Raw genomic sequence first — 21,186 nt, 5'->3', positions numbered from 1 at the left:
AGAGGAGAGGAGAGGAGAGGAGGAGAGAGGAGGAGAGAAATGTGCTGAGTCAGGCCCAAGATCCTTTTAGCACAATGTCACTGCCTCAGTACCAGCCAGGAGCCAATTCCTGGAGAAGGCATCACCTCCTACTAAAAATCCCTTAGCCAAAAACTATTTCCAAATCCAGGACTCCCTGAATCCCGAGGGATTTCTTACTGTTTGTTTATCCCCCATGAATCTTCCCCATTAAATCAAATAAATCTTAAGCACCTTCAACATCATTTGGCAAGAAATTTCACAGATTTTGACCCTTTGCATGTACCCCTTACAGGTGCATAATAGGTAATCAGAGTGAACACAAAGGTGGCTTTTAAATAAATTTTGGACTGGGACAGTTGGTTGAGGTGTGTGTAGGGAAGTGCCAAAAGTGAAAGGCCAGAGAGGTGCCAAGAGTGCAGAAAGAGAGCTCAGAGCAGACCTTGGCTGAGATGTGATGGCTTAGAGAGGAAAAAAGTGTAGTGTGTGGACGTGCACAAGTGATGCACCAGCCAGTGCCAGTGTTTTGACCCGATGAATGATTGAATGTGGCCATCAGAGGTGAAGGAATTTGCTTAAAAAGCCGTGCTAAGCGAGGAGAAAGGAAACCCTCAGAGACAATGGAGGCAGTGAATGTAAGTGATTTGGCAATTAGCATCTCTCAGATGGTGTTGGAAGCCACCAAGGGTCACAATTATTTCATAGCACAGTTAGGAAATAACAAGATTTCATCTCTGGTGTTCAGTCAATCCTGCACACTTCTGCATTCCCTCTAAGTGGCTTAGGCTGGAACACAATAGCAACTGCTGGCCATAGCACATGAAATTGTGTAATGGAGACTATCATGGACACAGCAATTACCCAATGACAAAAAAAAAGTAAAAAGAATTCAAATATTAGCTAGAAGGAAGGAAAAGCAAGCAGAAAGATCAGTGCATGTATGTGCATGCACATGGAATGGGGCATTCCTTTGTTTCAGAGAAATAATCACCATCATTAATCTGCAGGTTTGCAGAACAAGCACTTAGGTTGATTTGTTATTCAAACCAATTTTCCAGCCTCTGATCAGAATTATTTGTCACAGGACACAGTTTTCAGCCTCATTTACTGCTCTTCCTCTCTCAGGGCCGAGGCAGCAAAGGTGAGTGCACGAGGCAGTCACACAGGGAGGGCTCACCTGGGATTCACTGGAGTTATTCCTGCCCAAAGGACTAACTCAGCCCTTGCAGATTTGCTGGAACAGGGTGTGAATGGCAACACAAGACTCCAGATACAAATGCCTCAAAAGAGAACAGACTCAGCAATAAAATAGGTTGATACCTGCATGAAGAGGCATCTCTAACTGATTGAGAGCAGCTGAAATCAGACATAAGGAACACCCTTAGAGCCTCTTCATGCAGTGATGAATCAGGATGTCTTTTCTGATGCTACCACAAAGAGGGTCACAGTTTTACATCATTACTTTTGAGAAGATAAATTGTATAAAAAGAGATTTGAGATTTTGCCCTTAGCACTTCCTCTGTTAAGAACAGAATAGTGCTTCCCCTGGGAGTTACTAGCATTTACTTTTTATTTGAAGCAGAAGATTATTTGGATTAAGTCTCCATTTAATGTTGTAACTACTGGTAGCTAATGGTAACAGATCTATTAATTACCTGATGTATCTGGAGGTGCTGTACACAGAACTTGGTATAGTGAGTGATTTTGATATAAATGTAGTACAAACTTACAGTAGTTTTTCACTTTAAATGTGTTTACCTCAAAAAGAAATTATTTAAAAAGTCTTTACTCAGAGAAAATACTTTTCAGAGTACAAGAACAAGAGAATAACAAAACAGAGAGTGTTCTGCATCACTCAGAGCTTGGCTGACAGATAAGTGATGAAAAAGGAAAACCACATAAGTAAATTAAAAAAGGACTACTTAATAATTATTTCTATCTTAAGCAGCCAGCAGAGAGGCTCTCTGAACCTTGTTCTTGTTTTGGTTCCACAGACTGGGATGAATGTGCTTCCCAAGCTGAGAATGACTGCTCTGTGTTTGCAGAGTGTATCAATCTGATGGGCTCCTACATGTGCAGGTGCAAGACAAGCATGGATACCAATCCATCCCGACCTGGAAGGAACTGTGAGGGTGAGAAAAAGGCTGGCATGTGATTTGGGTTTTTTTTTGCCATGAAACATTGGAATAAGTTGTGCTTTTGTAGCATTTGTTTGTATAATTGCACCCTTGCTGTCTGTGGCTGAAGGGGTATATATGATGTATCTCTCTCTCTCTCTCTCTCTATATATATATTTATATTATATATTAATTAATTAATTAATTCAAGTGAAATCTCTCTGAGACCCTCCTTGATGAGTCTGATAACTGCAAGGAGTATTTTTCCCTCTTTTGCCATGTCTCTGGCCAGTTTCACCAAGTCGATCCATGGCCTTGCCAGACCCAGGAATCAAATCTGCTTCTTTGTGTCAGCACAAACCAGATCCAACCCCATAAAAATCACATTCCACTACGTGTTCATGAACTTTTTGTAGTGCTGCTGTAGATGGTTGAGTGGCTTTGCTGCCATTTTCAGGTCAGGCTCTGGTGCCTCCCCATTGTCAGGAAAATTAACCCACAAACACCAGAGGTTTATGTCCAAAAAGGAGACAGAGGAGTCTTTTTTGCTTTATTCAAATAAAGGGAGAGGCCATGGGGCATTCCCCTGAGATCTCTCCAATTTTGGAGGATACAGCCTCCTTTTATCCTAATTTTCTGGCCTCATTTCCCTCTCTCTTCTCCACTAGCTGAGGTACTTGAGAGGCACAGACTTCCCAAACACCTGATACCTGAGATTCCCCTCTAATGTATAACCCTCCCTTTCAATTTTTAATTCTTATGGAATTCATGGTTTCCCCCATTGCTTCTTTCATCTTCCAATATCCAGTTTCATTTATCAGCGAACCTACAGTTTGTAAAGGCAAATCTCTTTTTCCATCCATCAATCAGTGGAACCCATCCCACTGTTTCTTTTATCTCTCAGTGCTGGTCTTATCTACCAGCAGACCCGCAGCTTGTTTGTAAAGACAAATGTGACATTGCTGTCCCCATCCAGTTTCAGGCCCTGTTTCAGGGTGTGTTTGCTGTGTTGCAGGTGAGGTTGTGGATCCTCTCACTGGCACCATGGCTCCTGGAATAAGAAGCAGCACAGACTCTGCTGTGGAAGAAGGAGGCCCTGCAGGCCCTGCTGTCACTGTCACCACCCAGACAGGCCCCGGGCCAGGCCCTGTCACACTGCTCCCTGCTGCGCTGGCCCTGGGTGACAAACAAGCCTCCCACAGTCCCACCAGTGCTCCTCCAACCCCTTGGGAAAAAAGTCTGGCCCCACAGATGGGTTTGAGCAGCCCCATGGCCACGGGGGCCACCCCCAGCAGGGCACTGGCCGTGGGCACGGAGGCCACAAATCCATGGCAGGAGCAGCTCAGCTCAGTGCGGCTGATTCCAAATCACACGGCCACTGCTGCGCCCCAGGCCAGCTCGGGAGGTGGCCCTGGCACTGCTCTGCTGGCCACAGGGAAGGCTGACATTGCTGCCACCCTCAGAGCAGGTGCAGAGGTGGCAATGGAGAGCAGCTCTTGGGCTGAGGGACACGCCGGAGCCTTGGGGTCACCAGCTCTGCCAGGGGCCTCTGCAGCCCCCAGCCCAGAACACAGTGAGTGCACATCCCACGGGTGGGAATTCACCTGGGACAAGCAAAGCCTCTCTCACAGTTTGGAAAAAAGGCACCTAAAATTTTTTTTTTTTTTTTTTTTTTTTTTTTTTTTGGTGTTTGTGTTTGTGGAGAGCTACGCTGAAAGGACAGTGCAGGAGGGAATATTCCCCAATGACCCGCAGCTGTACTGATTCCCAAGGAATGGAAACATCTGTGTCTGCCCAATGAGTTTGGGGGATATAAAAGATATAATAGCTGGCTATTAGAGACAGGCATTTGCAGCTTAAGATTCAGAGTCTGCTGGCTGTGATGAGCTAAGAGCCATGAAGTCATGCAAGGGACAGATATGGTGAGAAGATGCTGTGTGAGTCAGGGTAATGTGGCCAGGAAAGAGACAACTTGAGTTTAGCCAGTCTTGCAGAATGAGAGAAGGAATCAGTACTGTGTGAAGCTGCCTATAAGAAAAGGAGTCAGAATTACCTGGGAGAGGTCTATGAAAGAAGGAGTGAGAGTTAAAGATCTTCATTAAGAGAAGATAGCTTTACATGCTTTCCAAATAAAGGATTGGTGGGGATGCCAGTTAAAGGGCTGATGGTGATACTAGCTGTGTCCATCTTGATATAACTGCAAATGCCAAATGCCAAATGCCAAAATGATTTTCTTGGTGCCTGCAATTTTTTCTACATCAGTATTATTTTCTGCAGCAATTGGCACATTGTCTTTGCTAAATCAGCTTGTGAAAGCAATTCATCTTCCTGGCAATTTAGCAGTTGCTTTTACTGATAGTACATTTCTTCAGCTCCAAGAGGAGGAAGCAGATAAGAGTGCACTGAGTGTGGCTCATGGCAATATTTACTGCTTGTCCTTTTCCCACACATCCTGATTTTTTTCCTGCAGCCTCTGGCACCAGGACAGGGCAGCAGCAGCTGTCTATGGAGTTAATTTAGGGAGGAAAAGGACCTGCCTTGCCATTCCTCCCAGCAGAGGATGATTAGTCAGAGTCCTCCACAAATCCCCTGTGAGGCAGGAGCTGCCTGGAAACCTGAGAGACACTGCTTCAAGAGCTGTAATTGAGAGCAGCAAGGCTGCTGAAGGTTTAATCTGCTTGGGTTTGGCCAGATGTGTTGCAGCTAATTAGGGGATTTTTCTGTTGGTTGGAGCTGAATCATATTTCAGAGAGACAGAGTTGGTCTTAAAATTACAATTTTGTTTGGGATAGGAGTGCTGCTGTCTCTGCCCATCACTTCTGGTGCTCCCTTATTCCTTTCTCCCTGGAAAATCCCTTTTTCAGCCATGTAAGGTCAGCTCTACTGTTTTTCCAGCCTCTCTTGTCCCCCCAGCCCTGTTCACCACATATCCCCTCCTGCCTGGCTTGGGCAGCTGTGCCAATGCCTGTTCAGCTGCTGTCTTCTCTTCTTAGAAAGATGATTGCTTTTTTTTTAAAATGAAAACAAAGATTTTTTTTAAAGTATAAAATTAGCTATTTTTAACTGACAAAAAGCCCCATAAAGGCTGTTCCCAGCTGGAAAAAAAAAAAAAAAAAAGCCAGAAGGATTCTAGACAAAAAAAAAAGTTCTGTTTATAAAAATTTATTTTTTATTCCTGATGAATCAAATATTTCACAAAGTGCTTTTGCTGGGAAAGAAGCTTGTAAAGAGCTTATGCCTAAGGAAAAAGAGCAGGAGCCATCACAGTGACATCTCACTAGCTCAGGGCAATTAATTTAGAGGGCAAAAGCCCATGTTTGCTGAAGTTTCATATGCAGCTCCTCCTTGTGGTATCATCTCTGACCTGGAGGTTCAACCTCAGCCAACTCTTCATAGTCTGGTCTTTTAAATACCAGTGGGCTTTTTTATTATTATTTGGGAATTGTTCAGAACACTTTCCCCTCTCACCTGAGACAACTGTATGTGCTTTATCCCCTAAATACCTGTGTTCACATGACAGGACAATGGCAAAAAGCAAACCCAAATCCTTTGATCTGGTGGTGAGGATTCCTTTGGGATCAGAATTATGCTGGGTAAAGGAGCCCTCCTTCAGTGGCCTGCTTCAAGCAGGCATTTCTCCCCTCCCCTGTAAAGCTTTACCTGATTAATACTTCTTTTCCTCCAGCACCTGTCCTAGTCCAGGTGATTATTTTCCCAGCTTGGATGTAAAGTGGTCCACAGAGTTTATGCAGAACTTTATAATCCCTTCTGTTTCAAAGAAAGCAGCTAAAATTACAGATAAAAACTGAATATGGGAGTCTGACAGTGTCAGAGCTGGAACCTGGTGCCTGATATCCTGTGGTGGTGCAGTTGGGTGTGGGCAGGGAGGAAAGCTGGTTGCTACACCAGAAAGTAAGGACTGGTAACTTGTTTCAGAATTTTAAACTCAATCCTTAGCCAGATGATGAAGTTCTTGAAGTTTTTGGTGAAGACTATACTGTATTTATATAAGCCATTGAAACAGTAAGTTTTGCTGTGCCAGGAGTGATGGTTTGTTAGAATAAAGGCAATTTGTTGGTAATGGTCACAGCATTGGATGATTGCAATCATCATTAAATGGATGCCAGGGGCACAAACCATGCCTTGAGAAATCCTTTCTCTGATCACTTCAGTGTCTGTAATAACAGTGCTAAACCCAGAGATCCTTGGAAACACAGAAAAATCAGGAAATAAACTCAAATGTTTCAGTCTGCCTTAATGTCATTCAGCAGATGTGAGCTAGGGGGGAACTGCACACCCTCTTGGGATTCATCTCATGCCACCACAGCTGTCCAAAGTGTAGATGTCTGAGCTCAGGCAGCTGCCCAGCCTTCCTCTGAGGCTGCAGGGAGGATTAAGTGCTAAAATGGTTTCTCTCTGGAGGGACTGGTGGGACAACCAGCTGAGCCTGGGAGAGCAATTCCAGTGCCTGACTAGAGCAACATTCCAGACATCCCCCAGCATCCAAGGCAGAGCTGGCAGATATGAGACCCACAGGAGGTCAGTGCCTTTCTTGAGAATTATCTGGGGCTCAGACAGGGCAGACTAAGATGCTGCATGATTGATTTTTAGACTTTTGGGGTTTGGGCCATATTTCAGAGAGCTGGCCTTCTGCTGCTATGAGCTGTTGCATTGTGGCCAGGAATGCTGGACACTGGGACACACCTGTCCATAAAACATGTATAGAAATTGTCTTTTTTCTTACCTTGCAGCCTTTCAGAACCTTAGTGGCACAGTTCACATAACAAACATGGAATACTCTCCAGGCTTCAGCAATACAAGCAGTGAGGAATATCAAACCTTGGCACAGCTCTTTGTTGATGAAGTAAGTGGTGAAGAAGGACGTGATCTGTTATCTGTCTCAATAAAAACCTGTGTATGGTCTTTTCCCCCAAAGCCTTTATAACTCATGTGTGTCCCTTGACACACCTGTAAGGTTTGGCTTGCCCTGTCTGCCTGAGGCTGCAGGATAAGTGTGTAGCTGTGCTTTACAGGAACATTCTAGAGGATTTTGGGATTCTCTGGTACCTCCATGGCCTCTCCTTATCATTCCTGGTTATACTGAAATATTGATCTCCTCAAGGGGTGTGGTGGAAAGTTAATGGAAGCAGCAAAGTGCTCTGATATGCTAATTAGCTGTATGATTGTTATTATCCTTTGTAGCAGTGCCTCAAGGCTGACAGTTCTTGTAATCATCCTGGGTTTTGTGGCCCCATATCTGGAAAGGGAGTGGTTTCTTGAAAAGTCACCTCTGCCCTTACTTCTAATGAGAGTGCAGGATATCAAAGCACAACATTAATATCTGCTGTGCCTTTAACCCTCTCAGGATTCTTGGGCATTGCCTTTGGCAGTATCTAATACTGTAGTGAATTTGTCAGGAGTTTGTTCTTTCTGGTGCTCCTCAAACACACCCATGCCTGGAAAATCACTGGTTATGCTGGGCTGTTTTATTGCCTCCCTTATCTCCCCTTCACTGTCTGTGTTTTCAGAGGCCTTGATAAGTGTGGTGATAAATCCATCACTGGCAATTTGATGGATTTTTAAATCCTGCAGAGGCCTCCCAAGAGTTCCTGGGGACAGAATCACAACGTGCCACTGGAACACAGCTGGCACAGAGCACAGACAGCTGCAGGGAGGGAAGGGGTGATCCATTTATCCTTCTTGGACACCAAATCAGCTTCCCACTGGTGTCACGACTGGTTTGCACCTTTCTGGGTGTGTTAGCAGAGCATGGCTTTCCTTGGAGCTGTTTTGGCCCCAAGCTGTCACATCAGAAAAACTGTGACAAAACGAGAGTGATGTGATTAGCAAAGTGAAAAGGGAGCAATTCTCCACTGACCTCTCTCTCATTCAGCACCACACTCTGCCCGAGGCTATTTCAGAACAGCACAGTATTGAAATGGACTGAAATTAATGTATTTTCTTCTTTCAGTCAGATATCTTAGTCCAGAAAATCATAGATACTAATATATTTAGGAAAAATTGTAAAATGGTTGCATAAAGGAACAAAATGAAGTTTTGTGTCAGTTTTATCTGGGTCTCAGATTTTCAGGCAGAAAATTATCACTTGTGATTATAAGAAACCTTTTCCCAGCACTCTGGTTTTGTGGATCAGCTAGAGAGATGTTAATGTTGATTCCTTCCACCTCTGAGCCACTGTAAATGGGCTATAATTGCATAGCTACTGTAAATAATATTACAAATATTGTATTTCTAGATGCCAGAGAAAATTTATGAGACCAGAAGGATCTGTATATTTTCTTTTCAGGCTATGAGGACCAGAAATGGATCTTTTAAAGTAAATGAGGAAAGTTTTATGAGCTTTAAAAGCACTCTCAGGTTCCAGTTAAATACAGTTTGCCAGAGATTTTTTTTTAAACCTGTCTGGATTCCCAATCTACAATTCAGAGGATTTATAAATCCTAATGTGTATAATGTTCCTTAGCCCCAGCACTTAAGTGCCATGTGGCTAAATTGGCAGGACATCAAATGGAAATATCATCCTTTAAATAATGAGAAGGAGGTAAAAATTTGATGTGACAAGCTGCACTGTCATTGTCCAGGTCAGTTCCACCACCTTTCTTGTAATGCCACTTAAAAAACAACATAGCAAAAGGTAAAAAAGTATTTAAGTCTTGGGGTTTGTTCAGCTTGTGTTTTACAGCACCCCAAGAAGGATATCATGGCTTGTCCTCAAGAAAATCAGTTGGGAAAGCAAAAGGTTTGAGGTGAAAATGCATTCACTGAGGTGCAATCAATTCCCAAGTGGAAAGTTTGTTTTGAACTTGGGTGTCTTAAATTTAGCAGAGTAACAAGAAGTGTGAAAGCAATAAATGATAATGCCTTATGAAGGTGACCCCCTCATTTGGAAGGCACATAGCCTGTGTTTGTGTAGCTGAATGCACCCAAAATGATTAGAGTTGAAGCTCTATGAATGTGGAATGAATGTAGGAACAGGGATTAAGGAATTTTCACTATGCCAGTACAATTTCACCATTTTGTTTATTTGAGTTTATCCACCTTCACATCCTGGAAGCTGCTGGTGATGGTGACTGGGCAGATGTGCAGAGGTGCTCTGGTACTTTCTTCAGACAGTGGGGAAGGGTTTATTTTTAATCTGAGTGAGAAAACAGCCTTCAAACAATATTCTGTTCAGATTACTGTACATTACACTTACTTATTCCCAGTTCCCAGACTGTCAGTGCATTCCCTACTTAGGTTTCCTTTGTGTGCTACAGAAATTGCAGATGCAATGACAGACCTGAAGATAATTTTTCTGGTAAGAAATCCCTGTACTCAAGGGTATTATATATTGAATATTTCTTTCCAAAAAGTCCCATTCCCCCACCCCTACTTTTTTTCCCAGCCCTGCTTCATCAAGAATTGTTTTGATAACCCAGGGTGTGGTACCTGTTGGGAAATCCTGGAGTCTCTATGATAAAGGGTTTTGTAGTGTCACCTAGTGGCTAAATACAAATACTGTGAATGTGCCCTGACATCATTCGAACTCTGTGTCCTGCTTTGGGAGGAAAAATAGGAATAAGGATAGAATCAAAACAAAAAAAACCACTGCAGCCAGGTGGGGGGTCAGCTCTGATCACAGGGAACAAGTGACAGGACAAGAGCAGATGGCCTCAAGGCCACGTTCAGGTTGGACACCAGGAGGAATTTCTCCATGGAAAAGGTGATCAGGCCTTGGAAGGGGATGCCCAGGGAGGTTTGGAGTGCCCATCCCTGGAGGTATTCAAGGAATGACTGGATGTGGTACTCAGTGCTCTGGGCTGGGGACAAGGTGGGGATTGGTCACAGGTTGGACTTGATGATCTTGGAGGTCTTTCCAACCTCAGTGCTTTTGTGGTTCTGTGAAAAAGAACAACAAATAAAATTTTCAAATAGGGAAAGAGGATGAAATCAGGGTGGGCTAAAAGGATATCTTATGTGTCCATGTTTAATGTTGAGAAGTTCAGACAAAAGTTGTGAATGCTGAAAACTGAGGTCTGACCTTCAACTTTCAGTAGCTGCTTGTGAAACAACAGAAAGAGACTGGAAGGAACCCAGGAGGCCCTGTCTTGAAATGAGAGCTTTGGGGTCTGACAAGGACAGTTTATGTCCTGCCCAGGTTTTTAGAGGGCAGCCAGCTGTCTCCATCCTCCCAGCTCTGCCTGTGCTCCATGGGGCACTCCAAGGTCTGCTCTGTGCCATGTTGCCTTGGCACACAGCACAAGAAGCACATCATCTCTGGTGACTCAGGAAAGGGCTGCAGGACACCTGCAAATCCTGGAACCATCTGCAGGGCTGGATGACAGACAGTGGGGAAGTCAGGATTGGGTAATGCACAGCAGGCAGGGCACAAAAGCTGTGAGCATCCACTCCAGCTCTGTGCAGGGTGCAAGGCAAACAAGGCTGCTTCTTCTGGTGGCTCCCAGTACTTGCCTCTTCCCTGGGCTCTTCCTGGTGGGAATCACTGCTGGCATCCCTGAGCATTGCACACTGAAATAAACTGTGGCTTAAACTCATGGCTGAAATCCAGCCCTGCTGATCCAGATATTTCCTACAGAAATCAGGGAGAGGAAGATGCAGGTGGAAGTGGCCACAGTATAGCCCCTACCTGGTCCCTTAATACCCTGGTCTGGGCATTTGGAAAGGGGTTTTTCTTGGCTCTGGTGAGAAATCAGCTGTAAATCAAAGCTTGAAGGTCACCTGCTCCAAGTTGCAACATTCCTGGGCTGAAAGAGCCCTCTGAGTCTCAGGAGCACCTTCACTTCCACCTGCAATTCCTTGTATTGGTTTGCTCCTCTCCCCAGAGGCATTTTGAGGCAGAACATGGGAGCTTCCCTGCACTCTCCTCCCTCCCTTTCCGTTACTAGAGGCAAGGGCTTGTGCCAAATGACAGATATCTTAATCACTTGGCTTGTTTAATATTCATGGTTAAACATACACCACATCCTTCAGCTGCTCTGGAATGAAAATGTTACAAAGCAAAAGGTCAATTTTCTGCTGCTTTCCTCCAGAGCAGGAAGCCCAGCACTCATTTCTGAGCAGTGCACACAGCCTGAAATGTAATTGCTCCATCTGCCCATCCCCATGTACATTCTGTTTTTGTTCCAGGTGCATAAATCTCTGCCCCTTGAGGTGCTCCAGCAGATGGATGCTGGTCTGATTAAAGTGCTGGTAACGGGTGTTACGAATGGGAGCACAATGGTGAGTTTCAATTTGCTGCTTGCAGAAGAAGTGGATGTCCACCATGTCATCACCAGTTTTTGTGAGGCCTTGGAACACAGCTCCTACTTCACCATCAACAGGAGCAGCCTCTCCATACAAGGTGAGGAGCAGTTTGTGCCCCAAAAATTCTGAGCCAGACAGATGATAAAATCATTAATCTGTGGTCATTAATCTGTGTCTTCTGTGCTGAAAGTATCTGTAAAACACATGGATGAAAACCCTTCCTCTCTCCTTATATTGCTCCTGCTTATCCATCCAGTAAGTTTTTCAGAGAACACCCACAGATGACATAGGAAGTGAGGTACCACTGATCCCAAAGGACAAAACCAATATCTAGAATCAGTTTTACAGAGAAAAAAGTAAGGAGATGTTAGAGGTCATGGATTGAGGGATTTATACCAGTGGAAATGTGTCCCTGAACACAGCCATAACTTGCACTGTTTGAAATACTTTAAGAACATATTACCCTTGGCTTTTCACTGATAATTTTCCCATGAAATAGCAATCCCAATAAATAAATGAACATGTGAGTTCTTCACTGGGAGTAGTTGGTTTCCCCACACACCTGTGGGGCTGAGCTGAGGTGAAAGCCCACACTTTGCCAAGCCCAGCTTGATGGCTGGTTGTACAACTTCTTTTAAATGTAATTGAAGTAAGTAACAAAAAACATTAACCTCCTGACTAAGAGCAGCTGAATTCTGTTTCACAAGTTACCTCTGAAATAAAATATCAAATAATGTGTCCCTGACATGATCCATTTATCCAAAGAAGGTTGTTATAAACTGTCAATTAGAATCTCATGCAAAATTATTTCAGAAACACTTATGCTCTACTCTAGAATAGTTTTTTTGCCTGTTACACTCACAGTTGTAAATCTGGAAAGTTACATATCCTGCTAATTAATAGGATCACAGCTACCTTGTGGTAATGTTTTGTAGAGTGCCTGCCCTCCTCAAAGCTGGGCTAAAAGGATTTGTTTCAGGGACAGGTCCCCACAGAGCAGGTGGTTGGTGCTGCTTTCTGAGTCCCATTGAGGGTCATGTTTGCTCCAGTTTTTAGACTTCGGAAAGAGAAATAAAAGCATGGTATTTTCTCTCAAAAATGAAAATTTTGGCCAGATAAAAATTAAGACAGCAACAAGACTGCAGTCTGAACCAGTCACATGAGCCTGCTGGGCATTTACTCAGCATCTCAGAATTGTGAAATGGGGAAAAAACTGAGGAGACCCTTGGGCAGTTGATCAATTTAGGACTGGAAATGTACTATATTTATATTTAATGTTGTAAGGTTCTTTTAACAGTTCTATCTCTCATATTTGCCACAAAAATTAGACAGGATTATCAAGATTCTCAGTGATTTTCCCTAGCAGTAGTAGAGGGGACAGAAGAGGTAACAGAGAAAATAAGAGAAAGTACTTGATAGGTGTCTTGACCTCTGTAAGGCAGCAGGGAGGAAATGCTGGTATTACAAACTACATTTTTGTATGAGCTGATTCATCTGGCTTCTCTCTTTCCTCAGGTCATTTGTTAGCTGGTGTATGATGGGTCTTTAATTTCCTAAATTCTCTTAGGCTTATTCTTCTGTAATTTATTTTTGGTTTTGTAACCACAATGATAAGGAACATTTTTAACTGAAGTCACAATGATTTGTCAATTGATAGCGACCTTTGTTCAGTTTTAACTGAAATATTAATGTGATAATAACCTTTTGGGAAATCCAGTTCTGGAAGAGCTCCAACTTTTATTTTCCTTCTTTTATTGTGCAAATCAGTGACTTTTTCAGTTGAGGCATTTCTGGAAGCTGAGCAGTTCCATAAAGATTTATACATGTGTACAGATTTTATATCTTGCTCAGGAAATAGGTGGTATTTTTATGTTTAAGCCACTAAAATGATTTAAGAGAAGTTCTGTGCAATGAGACACATTGTTTGTGCTTCCCTGCAAATGGAATTTATTGTCTTGATTCTCTTTCAGTCAGTGGTGGGTGAATAGTCAGGGTGTAACATCAGACCTGTGCTGAATGTTGGGTGTTTAACACACCTTGATCTGAACCTTTTCTTCCCTTTTCCCCCACTTTTTTGTGCCTGGAACCATTACAGATTGCAATGAATTTGTTCATCTCTCTCAGGGCACACGTGCAATATGGGGCTGCCACGTGAGGTTTGCATCCCCAAAACTGAGTTTTCCAGAGTACTCAAGGTCCCATCTTTTGGGTGGTAACTGATCACAAATGGGACCTGTGGATTTTTTTTATCAAACTCCTGTTTATGTGCCCAGCCAGAACTGGGCAGTCTCCTACAGCTCCAGGCAAAAACATACAAGCACTTGTTGGGCAACTTCCAGTTGCAAGCACTGATCTTCCAAAAGCTGTATGTACATGTGTTACACACTAATTATTGCAGCTGCCAGGAAATAAAGCACTTGAGCTTTACTGATGGGCACTTCATGTGCCTCATGGGCTCCTTTCTAAAAAACCCCCAGCTTTGGCAGTACGTAGAGCAGGTTAAAAGCACAAAAGTAGCTGGTTTCCTGCCAGTAACTGTGAGTTTCCTTCCCCCTAAGAGTTTGCTTTTGCCTGATGAGACCAATCTGAACATGTAAATTACAACAGTACTTTATTTTTGTCCCTCTTCAGCATTTCCCTTCAGCCAGAAGGCAGCACTGATGGATAAGAAACATGTGCACAGCACAGTTTTACCTGTGACATCTTTGCAAACTTCTGCTCATGTTTCCTCCCCTGCTTCACTGGACTTTTCTCCTGCTGAACACAAAGCTCTGGAGGACAGCAAGTTCTCCAGCACGGTGCTGACTCCTCTCCCCACAGATCCCATGGCAGCTCCTGATGTTTCCCCTCGAGCTTCTCCAGCTCCTCTTGCCAAACCCGCCCAAGAGGTTTCCATCAAAGAGGCACTGAGTGTGCTTTGTGAAATTGAGAGGATCATCCTTGCCATCCAGAAGAGATTCTTGCAGCAGGAGTCTATCCCAGAGAGTTCCCTGTTCCTGGGGCAGCCTGGCTGCAATGTGAGCACCAGCAATGGCACCCACGTGGTGCTGCAGGCGGGCTGGAGAGACTGTGGCACCCAAGTTGAGACCGTAAGTCCTCTGATCAAGGAAATGCCAACAAACTCTGGAGCACTTTATTTCTCTTTCAGGAGGGGAGAGGCAGTGGCAGATCCTTAGCTAGGTGTACAGTGTATTAGTTGATGAACTTCTTTTGGAGAAAGAAATCCCCTTCCTGAGTTATCTCTCAGTGTGTGATGAGAAGCACACCAAAGAGAAGGGGAATCTTTGTGGTCAGGCAGAAAAATTCAAGGGCCTCTCCAAACTGAGTGTCACTTCCCATGCCTCTTCTGGGTTCCCTTTGCAGCTGTTTTTATTAAAAATATTTTTACCATCTCATGCTGACAAATACTTCAATAGCTACCTGCAGTGAGGAAAAAGAGAGAGAGCACTCTTTGGATCCCAGACTGATGGCTATGTTCAGACCATGCCAAAGAACAGAAACTCCCCTATGGAGCAATGACCACTGCTAAGGAATGATCATTGCCCCATCTCTGGAAGTGTTCAAGACCAGGCTGGATGGGGCTCTGGGCAACCTGGTCTAGTGGAAGGTGTCCTTGCCCATGGCAGGGCATTTAGAATTTAATGATTTTTAAGATCCCTTCCAGCCAAAGCTGTTCTGTGATTCTATGATACTATGCTATGACAAAAAGGAAAAGGAGGAAGACTGGTGTATTTTCTTTGCTTCCCTGTACAGCACTAAAGATGCTGGAGGTTTAATCTGTTTGAGTTTTGCTGTCAGGAGAAACCCAAGCCCCTGAAGCTGGAAAGCTCTGGTACAACCTTGAAAATAGTGATGTGTTTTCTCCTTTCTGTGCTGCAGAACACAACTACTACCGTGGTGAAAACCACCCTTTGGAATGATGCTTCTGCTCAGGGAGTAATCCACCACTTGAATGTTGCCAGTCTCATCCACTGTGTGTTTCAAAATGATGTCCTGACTTCCTCTGGGTACACTGCAGAAAGGTGAGGAACAACTCTCTCTGCTTTGAAATTGTGCTGAGTGTCTGAGTGTGCTGCACTGGGAAAACCCCCAGGGGTACAGTGACAGCACTGGCAGAGTCTGCCATGCTGGGAGTCTTGGGCTCAGAATGATGCCTTAAGTTTTAGCTTTTCTATTTTTCAGATCTTGTACTGCATTAGTGTATAACTCTGAACTCCATATAGAGTGTTAGCAAGCTCTCTTCACAGTTTGATCAGACAAAACAATCCTGCCAGGCCTGAGAGCCAAGGTCACCATCACAGCCTCAGGCCTGAAAAGTATAAACAAAAGTAAGTTATGGGGAAGCAAACCAGGGGAATGTGACTTCATTACCTGAAGCTGTAATTGGACAATTAACCTCTGGTATGCAAACAGATCAAATTTATACCTGCCCAAAAAACTTGAGGCTTGCAGCCTCTACCAGGCTCCTATGCTGCCCAAGGTGTATCTGTTAAAGGCCTTTAATAAATATCCACTTTATTCTCTAACTCTGTCCAGCCTGTGTTCCAGGTAGCCAGTCCAAGGTATCAGGGATCTCCTTCTCTCCTACTCCAACTAATGTGCCTGTAGATCCAACCTGCTTGGTCTTTACCTGGCTAAACCACAGGTGAAAACAAACCTTTGAGAACTGCTGGTTCAGCAGTCAGAATTCCTCTCTCCTCATTGTTTCTTGGGCAATCCCTTGTAGCACTAAAAGCATTTTCCTGCTTTTGGATCATATCAGTTGTGTATCTCTCCAGCTGATGTGGACCTGCAGATTGCTATGTGGCAGGTTGCTTCTGAGATTGGCAGTTTTTATCCCTTCACAAATCCTTTTTTGGTCAACTTGAAAAACCAGAAGGTACATCATGCAAATACTTTTTATGTTTGGCAGGCCTCACCTTCAAGAAATATGAAATCAGAGCCACAATTCACAGAAAATCAAGGCTGTGCTGACAGAAAATGTGACAGCACAAGCCTTTTTCTCATGGGGAGTGTCCTCCCTTCATACAAGTGCACCTCCTCTCTTTCCTATCCTTGTGCTTAAACTATTGACACCAAATCCAGTTTCTGTTTCCCAGCTCTGTCTAGAGATTGTATTTGCCTTTCTATTCCCCAGCAAAGTCTTGTCAGGCCTCTTTTGTTTGAGCTCTATAATTTTCTCATGCCTTTCACTTTCTGTTCATATTTTTCCTGTCTTGTTTTTTTGGCTCTTCTCTTTTGCACTAAGCTTTCACTGTCCTTATTTTGAACTTTCAGAGAGCTCACAGTCTTGTTGCCCTCCTGCTTCACTCAGGTATTTCTCTCTGCCCTGTTTGAATTGCTGAGACTACCCTTTGGATTTTCCCACCTATGTTTCCCTTTGGATTTTCCCACTTGTGTTTCCATGCTCTCTGCCTTCCCACATGAAAACTCAATGCATTTTCACCTTTCCTTTTGAACAGTGTCCTGCCATCCTGTACTGTAGATAATCCTTCACTGTTTAAATATGTGGGGAAAGGAACTAATTTAAGGCTTGCAGAACCTTACAGTCAAATTTGTGGTCTTTAAAGAAGGATAATTGATTTTTCAGACTTTACACCATCTTTGAGGATTTGCATGGATCTGGACATTTCAGAACAGAAATGCAGCTATTCATTGGAAACTCCCCAGTCCCCAGAAATTTCAGCATCTCTGCCAGTGAGGATGTGCTGATCCAAGTGGGGATGCAGAGGGCAGACAACAAGCTCAAGGTGGTTCTCACTGACTGCTGGGCCACTCCAACCAATAATTCAGTGGATCCCCTCTCATTTGTTTTTATCAGCAACAGGTACAGCAATGCCATTTGCAAATACCATGAGCCATACCTTAGGTCTTACACTAGTACTGACAAATAATATGTTATATTATAAATGCCTTTTATGTGTGTTCTCATCATTCACAGGATGAGAACACATCTCATCCTTTCTGTTTGGCCTGGTTACACCTTCTTTGAACAAGAAAGGTAGATATGAAAAGGGGTTTCAAAGGGCCATGTGGAAGCTTTTTTGAGTTTGGTTGTCTTCCTTACAGTTTTGTGAGGGAATTCTGCTTTTAACCTGAAGAAATCACTTCAAGTTGATTTTGGCAGTCAGTAGTGAAAGAGCATTTGAGAAATGGATGCTTTCCCTCCTTCTCTACAGTTCAGAGGTTTCTCTGTGGTTTCAGCTTTATCAAGAGCTTATGTACCTCTTGTCAACAAAGAAATATGTTATTTAATTCCTCACATACAATATTAAAGCAGCCTCTGGTGAAGGAGGAGGTTTGTTCATGTCTGGATCCCTGATCTCACCCCAATGTAATTTTTCTTAGGCTCACCTGCCACCTTAAAATAGAGGATAATAATTTTGCTCAGTAACAAAATCTAGTCCTTTAAATTTGATGAGTTTTTTCAATTTGTGTTTGGTGAAGCCAAGTTTTAATCCTTCTTTCTGTTAGTCTTTCCCTTCTCTTCCAACTCTCTACCCACTTCTCAATCTCCTGTTTTACTTGGTTACTGTGAGAATAAAGCAGCAAACAGCCCCTTATCACCACTGCACTGCCAGAGCTACTTCATGAAGGGTCTGGTTGTGGCTTCCTAAAGGAAAAAAAGCTTTAAAACCCAAGTTCTGTGCTATAACCAAAACCTGCCTTCTCTAGCCTTACCTGCTCTGTGTGGCTTTTGTCTCCCTTTTCAGCTGTCCCATCCCAAATACTTACACCATGCTGCTGGAAAATGGGAATTCAAGCAAAGCTCAGTTTAAGATGAAAATTTTTTCCTTTGTCAACACCTCTGTGGTTTACTTACACTGCAGAATTCGTATTTGTTTGGAGTCACCAGGAAGCACCTGCAGGACTGTAAGTGTTTTGCTCTGATATCCTATTTCCCCATCCCCAAAAATGTATTTTTCTCAGTGCCATATGGAGTCCTGCAGTGGAATGGAAGGAGTAATGTTTCCAAACAAGGTTTAAAAAAAACTCCTGAGGTTTTCTTTGTTCTCTGCTGAGAACAGAGAGGAGTGAGGAAACACTACAACCATATGGAAGTGTTACCTTTTCTTTCTGTTGCTCCTCCTCCTAGAAAAAAGCATGGAGCTTGCACACCAGAGTTGGACCTTTCACTCATTTTAAGGATGACTAAAAAAGCAATGAAATTAGGCTGGGTAGAAAAGCTCAGCTGGATATGTCACAAAATAGGAACTCCCAGAGTGGCAGTGTCAGAAGAATGCCTGAGTAAATTTATATATTTTTCTGTCCTTTTTTTCCTTATCCCCTACAGATTTGCTTCTTCAACTGAGAGTTTAGGTGCCAGGAAGGGAAGTTCAGTGTCAGGGCTGTGATTTTAATAGAGTTTATTATGGCTTTTTAAAACAATAAACCAAGCCATGTTCTGATAAGAACTGAAGTTTTTAATTGTCTATGCTACAAAGCATTGCATTGTCTTTTTACTTGCAAGTAAGTGATACACAGTTTATTTAAAAATGCATTGCCACCACAGAAATAAGCCACCAGTTAAACATTATTTTTTCTTTTTTTCTTACTAGCAGACTCTTGGGAATTCTCCTCTTCCTCTGCCAACCTTCCTGGCTCTTTTTCTATTAAGGATGTTTTCATTAGCAGTTTGGTGTTCCCCCATTGTTTAACACTTTCCTTTAGCTCTAAATAACACAGTTTAAACCCATTATAAAGCAAATGATCTCTTCCTAAAGGACTTAAAAAGGATGCCAGAAGATGCTTGTTTCCTTTCTCAAAGTATAAGTCTTCCTTCAGATTAAGAAACAAAAAATAAAAAAACAGTAGGGACAGGAAACATGACTGACAAAGATGGCTCCAGTTTTTGCAGCTGGATATTAATATAAATATATATAGGATGCATTGATCTTTCTCCTATGCAAAATTTACCCTTATGAGAAGTCATGAATTCAGTATATTTGAGGCTAAATTGTGATATGGGAAGGACAAGTACCAGGCACATCTACACAGAGTGAGCAATGGCTTTTACAAAGAAGGGAGGAGGAGCTGCAGAAGGTGCAAAGATCAAGGAAGATGAGCAATACATTTGTAAATATATTTGTATACTTGTAAATAATGTAAGGTGGCTGGGAAAATGCTCTGGGTCTGGGATCTGACCCCCTGATCTGTTACTCTAGGCAACAGTGATTTGCTTTAGGACAGGTTTAACTCAGCTCTTCACCCACACACTTGATACTTGCATCTTGTGTTATTTCTTTTTGCTCAGTCTATTTATTCCTTGTTTCCTCTGTGGAAAAGAGTAAGGTGCTCTAAAGTTAAGAGCTGAAAAAAAAAATGGACTGGCTGAGGAGAAAAGTAGCAATAAATGAGTAAGAAAAATTACTTTGAATGGGAAGAGAAGTGATGTGCCACCACTGAGCAGATGTTTGGGGAATGTGGCTGCTCCATGGCCATGTGGAACCAAAAATTCATTGCCACCAGTGAACAACTACATAAATGTGTTCTCTAATGGCTTCACCCACCTGGGAAAGCTATTTGAGACCAAACTCATAAATAAATACATAGGTTTTTTTCTGGGGACTGGCCCAGCTGAAGACAATGTTGCTGGCAGTAGATTGTACAGGTTTTCCAGTGCAGCCAAACTGGTAACACTGATGAGACATTCTGGTGTAAACAAGATTTTGCTGATCATGGTATGATGCTGCCATTTCTCTGAGGTTTTTTATGCCCTTCCAGGACAGCCACAGTACCCTTTGAATAATGCTAGTAACTTTTGGTTCCTATCAAGGACCTTTAGGCTGCAACTTAAAAGAAAAAGGCAGCAAATAAAAACAAGGGAAGTGCTCAGAAAATGCCTGTGCAGGTACTGTTCACACAGAGCTAAAGCAGCTGATCCCCAGCATCCCACAGGACAGGGATTCCACCCTTGTAGCTCCCAGATTAGTGGTTCACATGTCACTGAGGTTATGGGTAGCTTCAGAATGACACACAACTCACCAGGGTTTGAAAGCTGCTGCTGCTGCTTTTTCTGGTTGCAGTATCTGCCCTGCCTGCCATGGGCAGCAGAAACATTCAAGCAAAAGTGCTTGCAAAACCCTGGCATTAGTGATAAACTTATTTTCCCATAACATTTCTCTAAAATAAACTGAAAGTTAATGAAAAGGTGTCTGTGTGAAATGTCTGTTCACAGCAGAGTGTTCCAGTGTGACTAATTACAGATTTTATACTGATGCCATTTCTTTTGGACTTCTTTTTGGTACTAATTTCAGTTTAATAGAGCATAACATTAAGAAACAAAAGCCCAATGGTGAGAGTAGCACTGGGCATCCACAGGCTCATCAGAAGGCTTTGTATTTTGAATTAGTAATCCACCTGACTTGTTGGAATTTGAATTGGTCATTGCAGAGATGCCAAGCAAGGGCTCAGCTCCTGAAGGCTGGAGAAACCATGGCCCTGCACAGAACATCCTGGGGACCCCTGTGGAAATCAGCTGGTGAGTTGTGAACAGATTATCATGCCAAGGTTATTTTGTGCTGGCAAAGGAACTGAAGGCCTGTGACACACAGGGATTTTGTGCCCCTCTCCACTCCTGGGGAACAGGTGTTCCTGCTGGAGCCACGTGGAGAAGCAGGTGCCCTCCTCAGAGCAGGGACTGTGTCAGTTATCAAGGGAATGTAGAAAGGAAGATAAAGTGCTTTTGTGTGGCTGTTTGCACAGAGTGACAAGTGCAACAGCCACAAATCAAACAGTTATTTCAATTGTAAAGTGTGAAAGTGGAATCGATCTTTTGGATTGCAAT

At 43.1% G+C, this 21,186-nt stretch overlaps 1 protein-coding gene across 1 annotated transcript in view; it reads left to right on the top strand.

The window, feature by feature from the left end:
• UMODL1 (uromodulin like 1) overlaps positions 1–21,186 on the top strand; it is a 51,067-nt gene that overhangs the window by 18,303 nt on the left and 11,578 nt on the right. The window contains exons 10-18 of the mRNA XM_079298183.1: positions 2,013–2,150; positions 3,151–3,727; positions 6,861–6,999; positions 11,283–11,496; positions 14,031–14,488; positions 15,279–15,421; positions 16,990–17,226; positions 18,113–18,272; positions 20,793–20,880. Of these exons, the coding sequence (XP_079154309.1) occupies positions 2,013–2,150; positions 3,151–3,727; positions 6,861–6,999; positions 11,283–11,496; positions 14,031–14,488; positions 15,279–15,421; positions 16,990–17,226; positions 18,113–18,272; positions 20,793–20,880 (2,154 nt within the window). The remainder of the gene's footprint in view (positions 1–2,012; positions 2,151–3,150; positions 3,728–6,860; positions 7,000–11,282; positions 11,497–14,030; positions 14,489–15,278; positions 15,422–16,989; positions 17,227–18,112; positions 18,273–20,792; positions 20,881–21,186) is intronic.

The sequence above is a fragment of the Erithacus rubecula genome (genome assembly GCF_903797595.1).
Source record: "Erithacus rubecula genome assembly, chromosome: 1".
NCBI classification, from domain to species: Eukaryota; Metazoa; Chordata; class Aves; order Passeriformes; family Muscicapidae; genus Erithacus; species Erithacus rubecula.
This window is presented reverse-complemented; position numbering and strand designations above follow the sequence as displayed.